The 12,083-nt window shown below is 40.7% G+C and overlaps 2 protein-coding genes across 8 annotated transcripts in view; one reads left to right on the top strand and one right to left on the bottom strand.

Annotated features, from left to right (window-relative positions):
• The window catches only part of SESN1 (sestrin 1), a 124,810-nt gene that overhangs the window by 112,443 nt on the left and 284 nt on the right, over positions 1 to 12,083 (top strand). The window lies entirely within an intron of this gene.
• Positions 6,941 to 12,083, bottom strand: part of ARMC2 (armadillo repeat containing 2) — a 126,626-nt gene continuing 121,483 nt past the window's right edge. For all 7 annotated transcript variants that reach the window (XM_055260752.2, XM_055260780.2, XM_055260769.2 and 4 more), the window contains one exon: positions 6,941 to 7,565. In XM_055260752.2, the coding sequence (XP_055116727.2) occupies positions 7,408 to 7,565 (158 nt within the window). In that variant the 3' untranslated portion in view covers positions 6,941 to 7,407. The remainder of the gene's footprint in view (positions 7,566 to 12,083) is intronic.

Raw genomic sequence — 12,083 nt, 5'->3', positions numbered from 1 at the left:
TTTTTTTTGTTTTTGTTTTTGTTTTTTGAGACAGAGTCTTGCGCTGCTGCCCAGGCTATAGTGCAGTGGCACAATCTCGGCTCACTGCAACCTCCACCTCCGAGGTTCAAGAGATTTTCATGAAACAAAGCCACTGGGAAGTTTGAACTGGGTGGAGCCCACCGCAGCTCAGCAAGGCTGCTGTGGCCAGACTGCCTCTCTAGATTCTTCCTCTCTGGGCAGGGCATCTCTGAAAAAAAGGGCGCAGTCCCAGTCAGGGACTAATAGATAAAACCCCCATCTCCGTGGGACAGAGCACCTGGGGGAAGGGGTGGCTGTGGGTGCAGCATCAGCAAACTTAAACGTCCCTGCCTGCTGGCTCTGAAGAGAGCAGCGGATCTCCCAGCACAGCGTTCCAGCTCTGATAAAGGACGGACTGCCTCCTCAAGTGGTTCCCTGACCACCCATGTATCCTGACTGGGAGACACCTCCCAGTAGGAACCGACAGATACTTCATACAGGAGAGCTCTGGCTGGCATCTGGCAGGTATGCCTCTGGGACAAAGCTTCCAGAGGAAGGAATAGGCAGCAATCTTTGCTGTTCTGCAGCCTCCGCTGGTGATACCCAGGCAAACAGGATCTATAGTGGACCTCCAGCAAACTCCAGCAGAACTGCAGCAGAGGAGCCTGTTAGAAGGAAAACTAACAAACAGAAAGGAATAGTATCAACATCAACAAAAAGGACGTCCACTCAGAGAACTCACCTGAAGGACACCAACATCAAAGACCAAAGGTAGATAAATCCACAAAGATGGGGGAGAAACCAGCACAAAAAGCCTTAAAATTCCAAAAATAAGAATGCCTCTTCTCCTGCAAAAGATCACGACTCCTTGCCAGCAAGGGAACAAAACTGGATGGAGAATGAGTTTGACGAATTGACAGAAAAAGGCTTCAGAAGGTGGGTAATAACATACTCCTCCGAGCTAAAGGAGCATGTTCTAATCCAATGCAAGGAAGCTAAGAACCTTGAAAAAAGGTTAGACGAATTGCTAACCAGAATAACAATTTATAGAAGAACATACACGACCTGATGGAGCTGAAAAACACAGCACAAGAACTTCGTGAAGCATACACAAGTATCAATAGCCATATCTATCAAGCAGAAGAAAGGATATCAGAGATTGAAGATCAACTCAATGAAATAAAACAAGAAAACAAGATTAGAGAAAAATTATGAAAAGAAACGAACAAAGCCTGCAAGTAGAGGACTATGTGAAAAGACCAAATCTACGTCTGATTGGTGTACCTGAAAGTGACAGGGAGAATGGAACCAAGTTGGAAAATACTCTTCAGGATATTAACCAGGAGAACTTCCCCAATCTAGCAAGGCAGGCCAACATTCAAATTCAGGAAATACAGAGAACACCACAAAGATACTCCTCGAGAAGAGCAACCCCAAGACACAAAATCGTCAGATTCACCAAGGTTGAAATGAAGGAAAAAATGTTAAGCGCAGCCAGAGAGAAAGGTCGGGTTACCCACAAAGGGAAGCCCATCAGACTAACAGTGGATCTCTCAGCAGAAACGCTACAAGCCAGAAGAGAGTGGGGGCCAATATTCAACATTCTTAAAGAAAAGAATTTTCAACCCAGAATTTCATATCCGCCACACTGAGCTTCATAGGTGAAGGAGAAATAAAATCCTTTACAGAGAAGCAAATGCTGAGAGATTTTGTCACCACCAGGCCTGCCCTACAAGAGCTCCCAAAGGAAGCACTAAACGTGGAAAGGAACAACCGGTACCAGCCACTGCAAAAACATACCAAACTGTAAAGACCATTGATGCTATGAAGAAACTGCAACAACAGGCAAAATAACTAGCTATCATCATAATGACAGGATCAAATTCACAACATAACAACATTAACCTTAAATGTAAACAGGTTAAATGTCCCAATTAAAAGATACAGACTGGCAAATTGGATAAAGAGTCAAGACCCATTGTTGTGCTGTATTCAGGATACCCATCTGATGTGGAAAGACACACAGGCTCAAAATAAAGGGATGGAGGAATATTTACCAAGCAAATGGGAAGCAAAAAAAAAAAAAAAAAAAAAGCAGGGGTTGCAATCCTACCCTCTGATAAACAGACTTTAAACCAATACAGATCAAAAGAGACAAAGAAGGGCATTACATAATGGTAACGGGATCAATGCAACAAGAAGAGCTAACTGTCCTAAATATGTATGCATCAATACAGGAGCACCCAGATTCATAAAGCAAGTTCTTAGAGACCTACAAAGAGACTTAGACTCCCATACAATAATAGTCGGAGACTTTAACACCCCACTTTCAATGAGACAGAAATTTAACAAGAAAGATCAATGAGACAGAAATTTAACAAGGATATCTAGGACTTGAACTTAGCTCTGGACCAAGTGGATCTAATAGACATCTACAGAACTCTCCACCCCAAATCAACAGAATATACATTCTTCTCAGCACCACACTGCACTTATGCTAAAATTGACCACATAATTGGAAGTAAAACACTCCTCAGCAGATGGAAAAGAACAGAAATCATAACAAACAGTCTCTGAGACCACAGTGCAATCAAATTAGAACTCAGGACTAAGAAACTCACTCAAAACCGCTCAACTACATGGAAACTGAACAACCTGCTCCTGAATGACTACTGGGTAAATAATGAAATGAAGGCAGAAATAAAGACATTCTTTGAAACCAATGAGAACAAAGACACAATGTACCAGAATCTCTGGGACATATTTAAAGCAGTGTATAGAGGAAAATTTATAGCACTAAATGCCCACAAGAGAAAGCAAGAAAGATCTAAATTTGACACCCTAACATCACAATTAAAAGAACTAGAGAAGCAAGAGCAAGCATATTCAAAAGCTAGCAGAAGACAAGAAATAACTAAGAGCAGAGCAGAACTGAAAATGATAGAGACATAAAAAATCCTTCAAAAGATCAACGAATCCAGGAGCTGGTTTTTTGAAAAGATCAACAAAATAAATAGACCACTAGCCAGACTAATAAAGAAGAAAAATGAGAAGAATCAAATAGACACAATAAAAAATGATAAAGGGGATATCACCACCGATCCTACAGAAATACAAACTACCATCAGAGAATACTATAAACACCTATATGCAAATAAACTAGAAAATCTAGAAGAAATGGATAAATTCCTGGACACATACACCTTCCCAAGAGTAAACCAGGAAGAAGCTGAATCCCGGAATAGACCAATAACAGGTTCTGAAATTGAGGCAGCAATTAATAGCATACCAACCAAAAAAAGCCCAGGACCAGACAGATTCACAGTCTAATTCTACCAGAGGTACAAAAAGGGGCTGGTACCATTCCTTCTGAAACTATTCCAAACAACAGAAAAAGAGGGAATCCCCTCTAACTCATTTTATGAGGCCAGCATCATCCTGATACCAAAACCTGGCAGAGACACAACAAAAAAAGAAAATTTCAGGCCAATATCCCTGATGAACATCGATGCGAAAATCCTCAATAAAATACTGACAAGCCAAATCCAGCAGCACATCAAAAAGCTTATCCACCATGATCAAATTGGCTTCACCTCTGGGATGCAAGGCTGGTTCAACATACACAAATCAATAAACGTAATCCATCACATAAACAGAACCAATGACAAAAAACACATGATTATCTCAACAGATGCAGAAAAGGCCTTTGACAAAATTCAACAGCCCTTCATGCTAAAAACTCTCAATAAAGTAGGTATTGATGGAAGGTATCTCAAAACAATAAGAGCTATTTATGACAAACCCACAGGCAATATCATACTGAATGGGCAAAAGCTGGAAGCATTCTCTTTGAAAATCAGCACAAGACAAGGATGTCCTCTCTCACCACTCCTATTCAACATAGTACTGGAAGTTCTGGCCAGGGCAATCAGGCAAGAGAAAGAAATAAAGGGTATTCAATTAGGAAAAGAGGAAATCAAATTGTCTCTGTTTGCAGATGATATGACTGTATATTTAAAAAACCCCATTGTCTCAGCCCAAAATCTTCTTAAGCTGATGAGCAATTTTAGCAAAGTCTCAAGATACAAAATCAATGTGCAAAAATCACAAGCATTCTTATAAACCAATAACAGACAGAGAGCCAAGTCGTGAGTGAACTCCCATTTGCAATTGCTACAAAGAGAATAAAACACCTAGGAATACAACTTACAAGGGATGTGAAGGACCTCTTCAAGGAGAACTACAAACCACTGCTCAAGGAAGTAAGAGAGGACACAAATGAAAAAACATTCCATGCTCATGGATAGGAAGAATCAATATCATCAAAATGGCCATACTGCCCAAAGTATTTTATAGATTCAGTGCTACCCCCATCAAGCTACCGCTGACTTTCTTCACAGAATTGGAGAAAACTACTTTAAATTTCCTATGGAACCAAAAAAGAGCCCACATAGCCAAGACAATCCTAAGCAAAAAGAACAAAGCTGGAGGCATCATGCTACCTGACTTCAAACTATACTACAAGGCTACAGTAACAAAAACAGCATGGTACTGGTACCAAAACAGAGATATAGACCAATGGAACAGAACAGAGGCCTCAGAAATAACACCACACATCTATAACCATCTGATCTTTGACAAACCTGACAAAAACAAGCAATGCGGAAAGTATTCCCTATTTAATAAATGGTGTTGGGAAAACTGGCTAGCCATATGCAGAAAGCTGAGACTGGGTCCCTTCCTTACACTTTATACAAAAATTAACTGAAGATGGATAAAAGACTTAAATGTAAGACCTAAAACCATAAAAACCCTAGAAGAAAACCTAGGCAATAAGACCATTCAGGACATTGGCATGGGCAAAGACTTCATGACTAAGACATCAAAAGCAATGGCAACAAAAGCCAAAATTGACAAGTGGGATCTAGTTAAACTAAAGAGCTTCTGCACAGCAAAAGAAACTATCATCAGAGTGAACAGGCAGTTCACTACAGAATACGAGAAAATTTTTGCAGTCTATCCATCTGACAAAGGGCTAATATCCAGAATCAACAAAGAACTTAAACAAATTTATAAGAAAAAAAAACAACCCCATCAAAAAGTGGGCAAAAGATATGAACTGACACTTCTCAAAAGAAGACATTTATGCAGCCAACAAACATGAAAAAAAGCTCATCATCACTGGTCATTAGAGAAATGCAAATCAAAACCACAATGAGATACCATCTCACGCCAGTTAGAATGGCAATCATTAAAAGTCAGGAAACAACAGATGCTGGAGAGGATGTGGAGAAATAGGAACGCTTTTACACTGTTGGTGGGAGTGTAAATTAGGTCAACCATTGGGAAGACAGTGTGGCGATTCCTCAAGGATCTAGAACTAGAAATACCATTTGACCCAGCAATCCCATTACTGGGTATATACCCAAAGGATTATAAATCATTCTACTATAAAGACACATGCACATCTATGTTTATTGCAACACTGTTCACAATAGCAAAGACTTGGAATCAACCCAAATGCCCATCAATGATAGACTGGATGAAGAAAATGTGGCACATATATACCATGGAATACTATGCAGCCATAAATCAGGATGAGTTCATGTCCTTTGCAGGGACATGGATGAATCTGGAAACCATCATTCTCAACAAACTAACACAGGAACAGAAAACCAAACACCACATGTTCTCACTCATAAGTGGGAGCTGAACAGTAAGAACACATGGACACAGGGAGGGGAACATCACACACTGGGGCCCGTCAGGGGGTTGGGGGCTAGGGGAGGGATAGCATTAGGACAAATACCTAATGTAGATGATGGGTTATGGGTACAACAAACCACCACAGCACATGTATACCCATGTAACAAACCTGCACATTCTGCATATGTACCCCAGAACTTAAAGTATAATAATTAAAAAAAAAGAGAGATTCTCGTGCCTCAGACTCCCGAGTAGCTGAGATTACAGGCATGTGCAACCATGCCAGACTAATTTTTGTATTTTTAGTAGAGATGGGGTTTCACCATGTTGGCCAAACTGGTCTCGAACTCACGACCTTAGGTGATATGCCCGCCTCGGCCTCCCAGAGTGTTGGGATTACAGGTGTGAGCCACCATGCCCAGCTGGTTTATTCTAATAGGCTTCAAGAACCCATTCAGTCTGGGATGCCTGCTCTCATCCCATGAGTCTTGGTGTTTTGTAGGGTGAGAAATGAGCTGTTAATAAAAGCTTTTCTCCAAGCAGAGTAGTAAATTTACTTTTTGTTGTTGAGATGAGGTCTCACTTTGTTGCCCAGGCTGGTCTTGAAATCCTAGCCTCATGGGATCCTCCCCACTCAGCCTTCTAAAGTGCCGAATTACAGGTGTGAGCCAGCAAATTTATTTTTATTTCCAACTCATCTTCATTTGGCTAGTATAGGATAATAATAGTAATCTCAATCTTTTGTTTTTTGATCATTTATTCAAAGGCCAAACTCATCCTACAAAGGATGGCAAGCTAAGAAAGTGCTTGCCATCATAATGTTCTTTCGCACCCACTCCACATCATACACTGGACTGGGCCATTTGCCCGTTTAATGGTTTGTTCCAAACTACACTACAGTAAAATAGATGTGATTCCCATTTTGCAGTTGCAGCTCAAGAAATTAAGTTACTTGCTCCAGGCCCACAAAGCTGGCAGGGAAGAGCGTGGATTCAGATTCAGGTCAACCATTCACCTAAGCCTGCATTCTTTCTAATACATTACATCACCTGTCAAACACGGAGCGTTACAATTAGAAGGACTGTCTTAGTCCAGTCATTTTATTTCAAATGAAAAGATACTCTCGTTTTATCTATTTTACTTATTTAATAAAGAACAGATGGCCCAAAGCAGTTTTCTTTAAGTTTTTCTGCTTACTCCTTCTCTTAATATAAAGACCAAAAAAATACTGGTACCTAATGAGAACATTTATTATTTGACATAGTAAGAATTAGTACAGATCCTATGTTGTAACGTGCTCCACTCGTGTTGACTACCCTTCTTTCTATATAATCTAACAGCCTTCATTGCACAGTTCATTTAACTTATGAACACTTCAATTCCAAAATTGCTAAATCAAGATTTTAAGACTAGAACTAAATTGTTTAATGGAGGATAGAAGAAAAAGTCATTTACTTGAAAATGCATACATTTTCATCTTATATTTCTCCTAACAGGAAACATAACATGTATATTCATTTTTCCATAATACCTAACAAGAAGAAATGCTTAATTTTAAAAAATACTTCAGCTACTCACTAAAACCAGTTCTTGAAAAACTTTCCACATTTGTTAATGCTGAAAAAAATGTTCACGTTTGTTACCAGTTCTTAAGAATGAGGGAGACGTGAGTTCTTGTTTCTACTGTTAATCTGCATCATGTTAGAAAGAGGGAATGGGCAGGGGTTCCAGGAAGGTGTGATGTCTCTGAATTCGGTTTAGAAGCTGCTGTGCCACAGGTTTGAATTCTGTTTCCCAGTGGAGTTTGTGATAGTTTTTTAGGTCTGGATCAAAACTGCCATCCAGTGCTAGTTCTTCATCTGTATTAGAAAAATTTAAATTACAGCATTATTTAGAAATGTAATCCTATTGAATATAGTTTAATTTTGATGATATGAGTTAAACTCACCCTGGGTCATCCTTTAATACCAACATAACACAGGATTTCAGAGAAGTTCTTTACTCTCTTCTGTTCTTTATGAATACATCATTTTATTTTATTTCATTTGGAGAGGCAGGGTCTCCATGTATTGCCCAGGCTGGTCTCCAACTCTGACCTCAAGCAATCCTCCCACCTGGGCCTCCCCAAGTGCCAAAGTGCTGGGATTACAGGTGTGAGCTACCTTGCCAAGCCCATTAGTTGACAATTAGTATATTTTGGTATCTTAATTTAAATGGGCAATATTTTTTTTCAAAAAAAGTCTGGCCAGGTGTAGTGCCTCATACCTGTAATGCCAACACATTGGGAGCCTGAGGTAGGAGAATTGCTTGAGCCGAAGAGTTCAAGATTAGCCTGGGCAACACAGTGACAGCTCAGAAAAAAAAAAAATCAGAAGATTATCTGGGCATGGGGGGCATGTGCCTGTGGTCCCAGCTACTCAAGAGGCTGAGGTCAGGAGGATCACTTGAGCACGGGACATTGAGGCTGCGGTGGGGCACGATCATGCCACCGCCATCCAGCCTAAGCGACACAGCAAGACCCTGTCTCAAAAAATAAAAAATCCGAGATCGAACTGAACCCTTATTTCAACTAACTCCTTAGTTTTTTATATGTAAGTTTGTATCTAAAAGTCAGATCACAGTTTCTCAGAATAAACAACGTATTAATATGTTACTTCCTTATGTGTACATAGAAAAGTTAATTACTTCAAAGGTTAGATATAAAAGGAATCAGGAAATCTTTTAGGAAAATAGCTCAGTTAAATTTGACACTTTAAACTTTACTGAAAATCAGAACTTTGCTGGCTTCAAAGCAGCAGGGAAGTAGTATTTTGGAAAGACAACCTTCCACCCCCAAACTCTCTCCGTAACTGAAAACTGAGAGACCTTGAGAATCCCAACGGGTATTAGAATCCCAAGTGAGCCCATGGATCATGCAGAAAAGAACTTGTAAGAATAAAATGCAAAAAGTACAACTTCAATTCTTAATCCAAGGGCACCCTGCGTTCTGGGAACACCATAAATATATTCAATCCAAGTAAGAAGATAAATGGCCACTGAGGTTTCTGTGCTGATTGCCACAGCAATTTTACATGTTGACGTTGAGCCTCACACCCTGTGTGACAGACTTCAGAAAAGTGCACCAACCTGCCAGTCAGATTAGCTCTGCCACTTCCTACATCTGTGACATAAGGCCAACTTCTAAAATGGTAACCACTAAATCCTAAAACAACCACAGATGTTGTTACTTAAATTGCCAACACTTTTTATTATTATTATTATTTTGAGATGGAGTCTCACTGTGTCACCTAGGCTGGAATGCAGTGGTGCAGTCTCGGTTCACTGCAACCTCTGCCTCCCGGGCTCAAGCAATTCTTCTGCCTCAGCCTCCTGAGCAGCTGGGATTACAGGCATGTGCCACCATGCCTGGCTAATTTTTGTCTTTTTAGTAGAGTTTTACCATGTTGGCCCAGCTGGTCTCCAACTCCTGACCTCAAGTGATCCGCCCGCCTTGGCCTCTCAAAGTGCTAGGATTACAGTCGTAAGCCACTGCACCCAGCTGCCAGCACTTTTTTTTATAGGGCCAATTAAAATCCTATTATAAAATGCTTCATGACTCTGTTGATATCAGATTTTCTACACTGAATATTTGTGTACATTCACTGTGTACTTTGGCACTATGGGTGTTAGTGTCACCACCCAAAATAAGATAAGGGAGTCTGGAATCCCAGTTTGTACCTTCCTCTCATCACAACCAAGTGGTCAACTATGCAGTTCTGAGATAAGCTCCAGGCAGACGCAAACACTTCGGCAAGGAGCTCCATGGAGACCCTGTAAGCAAATCTGGATCTCCTCACCCATGAGATAACTGGGCCCCGAGGGGAGGAGAATGCAGGCGATATTTGATACGTTCAAAGCTCTTCCTGTTTGGCTAATTCTGGACAAAAAGAGTCAGGTAGTCTCAGTGATTTCAGATTTCATTCCATTTTTTTGAGACAGAGTCTGCTCTGGAGTGCAATGGTGTGATCTCGGCTCACTGCCACCTTCATGTCCCAGATTCAAGTGATCCTTGTGCCTCAGCCTCCCAAGTAGCTGGGACTACAGGCATGTGCCACCAGGCCAGGCTAATTTTTTGTGTTTTTAGTAGAGACGGGGTTTTGCCATGTTGCCCAGGCTGGTCTTGAACTACTGACCGCAGGTGATCCACCCACCTTGGCCTCCCAAAGTGCTGGGATTACAGGTGTGAGCCACCGCGCCCAGCCAATGATTTCAGATTTCTAGGCCATCTTCCTGCTCACTGTTTCCCAGATTTTCTGAACATTAAACTTTTGTTGAAAAGTGAATTCTGTTGTATAAAAGTAAAATTCTGTTGTATAGAAAATGAATTCTGTTGTATAGAAAATAAATTCTGGGTATGGTGGCTCAAGCCTATAATCCCATCACTTTGGGAGGCTGAGGCAGGTGGATCACCTGAGGTCAGGAATTCGAGATCAGCCTGGCCAACATGATGAAACCCCACCTCTACTAAAAATACAAAAAATTAGCCAGGCATGTGGCAGGCGCGTGTAGTCCCAGCTACTTGTGAGGCTGAGGCAGGAGAATCACTTGAACCCAGGAGGCAGATGTTGCAGTGAGCCATGGTTGTGCCACTGCACTCCAGCCTGGGTGACAGAGAGAGACTCTGTCTCAAAAAAAAAAAAAAAAAAAAAAAAAGAAAAGAAAGAAAATGCATTCTGTTGTAGAAGTCCTTCTTTCCCAAGCTGCTGGCGGCTGAGCAGTGTGGCCTGGGCATGTCATAGTCCCTTCTTTCTCCTAGGGCTTTGGTTGGATTTAGTGGTTTTAGCAAAATCTCTGTTGGGTGTGTGGCTTTTTAAAATCTAATGTCAAGACCATGTTACTTGTCTTGAGGCCCAGCCTATAGTTAATCTACCCTCAAACCATATTAATTCTAAATTGGGTTAGACAAGATAATAAGAATAGCCAAACAGCTAGAGGTAAGAGAAATGAGGTCTAAAGTTTCAAAGTAAATACAGCAACATACATTAAAAGTGCCATATCACATGGGATATTAAATTTTGGAACTTGTACTGCAAAGAGTAGCAGAGGCTGATTGAGTAAAAATTTAGATCTATGATTCAATTTTTTTTTTTAAGAGACAGAGTCTCATTCTGTCACCCGGGCTGGAATGCAGTGGTGCAATCATAGCTCACTGTAGCCTCGAATTCCTGGGCTCAAGTGATCCTCCCACCTCAGTTTCCTGAGTGGCAAAGACTACAAAACACACATACCCAGATAATTTTTTCACTTTTAGTAGAGATGGGTCTCACTACGTTGCCAAAGCTGGTCTCGAACTCCTAGCCTCAAGTGATTCTCCCACCTCGGCCTCCCAAAGTGCTGGGATTACAGGCATGAGCCATTGCACTCAGCCTTTAATTCTTTTTAAGATTTGAATCATCATAAGTTAGAAACTGTGCTTCACAATATTTTACATCATGACTCTGTATACATATACGTACTTATATACAAATAAACAAATGTTTCACATTACAATACTTGTCCTTACTAAATATAATACATTCTGACATTTTCTTTCTTTGCTACTTCATTTTTTAAAGATGCTGGTCACAACCAACTAAATCGATTTCCTGACCTGCAGTGTGAAAAGTGCTTATTTAGATAACCAATCATTCTTAAGCTTTCTTTAGGCACAGCATGCTTCCAAATACTAAAATTTGGGTCAAAGTATTAGAAAGAATTAAAAGACCCTAAAATATAAATGTATCAATGATCATTACAACACAATCATCATTAGAAGTTTGTGTCCTGTGGCATCTATAAAAGCTTCCTTTACTCACTACACTATTTCCTAGCTAGCTGTTCAGCAGCAGATGGCTGTTTAAGGGATTTATCATCGCCCTGACCATTCTAAGGCAAAGCTGTCGAATGTTCTAGAAGCACCTGATAGCTCTTCAACATAGGTTGATGTGATCCTCCAACTTGAACGTGGGGCCCCACTCTACCCTTGTCACAAAACCTAAGGTCCCACTGCCACGAAACTTATGATGAACATACAACAGCCTAGCGTACTTCCCATTTGCAACAATAAACTACACACATGGTCATCAGGTGCCAGCTCCCCGCAGAGGGGCTCATGGTAGTCTGGAGTGCTCAGCACACCACTGAGAACTTCAGCATCAACACGCTGCTTATAAGCTTATAAGACATGACTGCAGTATAATGGGAAGTTTCAGACCACGTTCTTTTAAAGCCACTTTCCAGAAAGACTGTCAACATTCCAACGATGTTGAGGATACATTACTTCTCCTTTTTTTCTAGTCACTCAGCAAGAAAAAGTTAGGTAACTTACATTACTATAGAAATTGCCATACCAGTATTTC

Source organism: Symphalangus syndactylus, chromosome 2 (assembly GCF_028878055.3).
Source record: "Symphalangus syndactylus isolate Jambi chromosome 2, NHGRI_mSymSyn1-v2.1_pri, whole genome shotgun sequence".
NCBI classification, from domain to species: domain Eukaryota; kingdom Metazoa; phylum Chordata; class Mammalia; order Primates; family Hylobatidae; genus Symphalangus; species Symphalangus syndactylus.
Note: the sequence above shows the minus strand (reverse complement) of the source record. Positions and strands in the feature narration are given on the sequence as shown.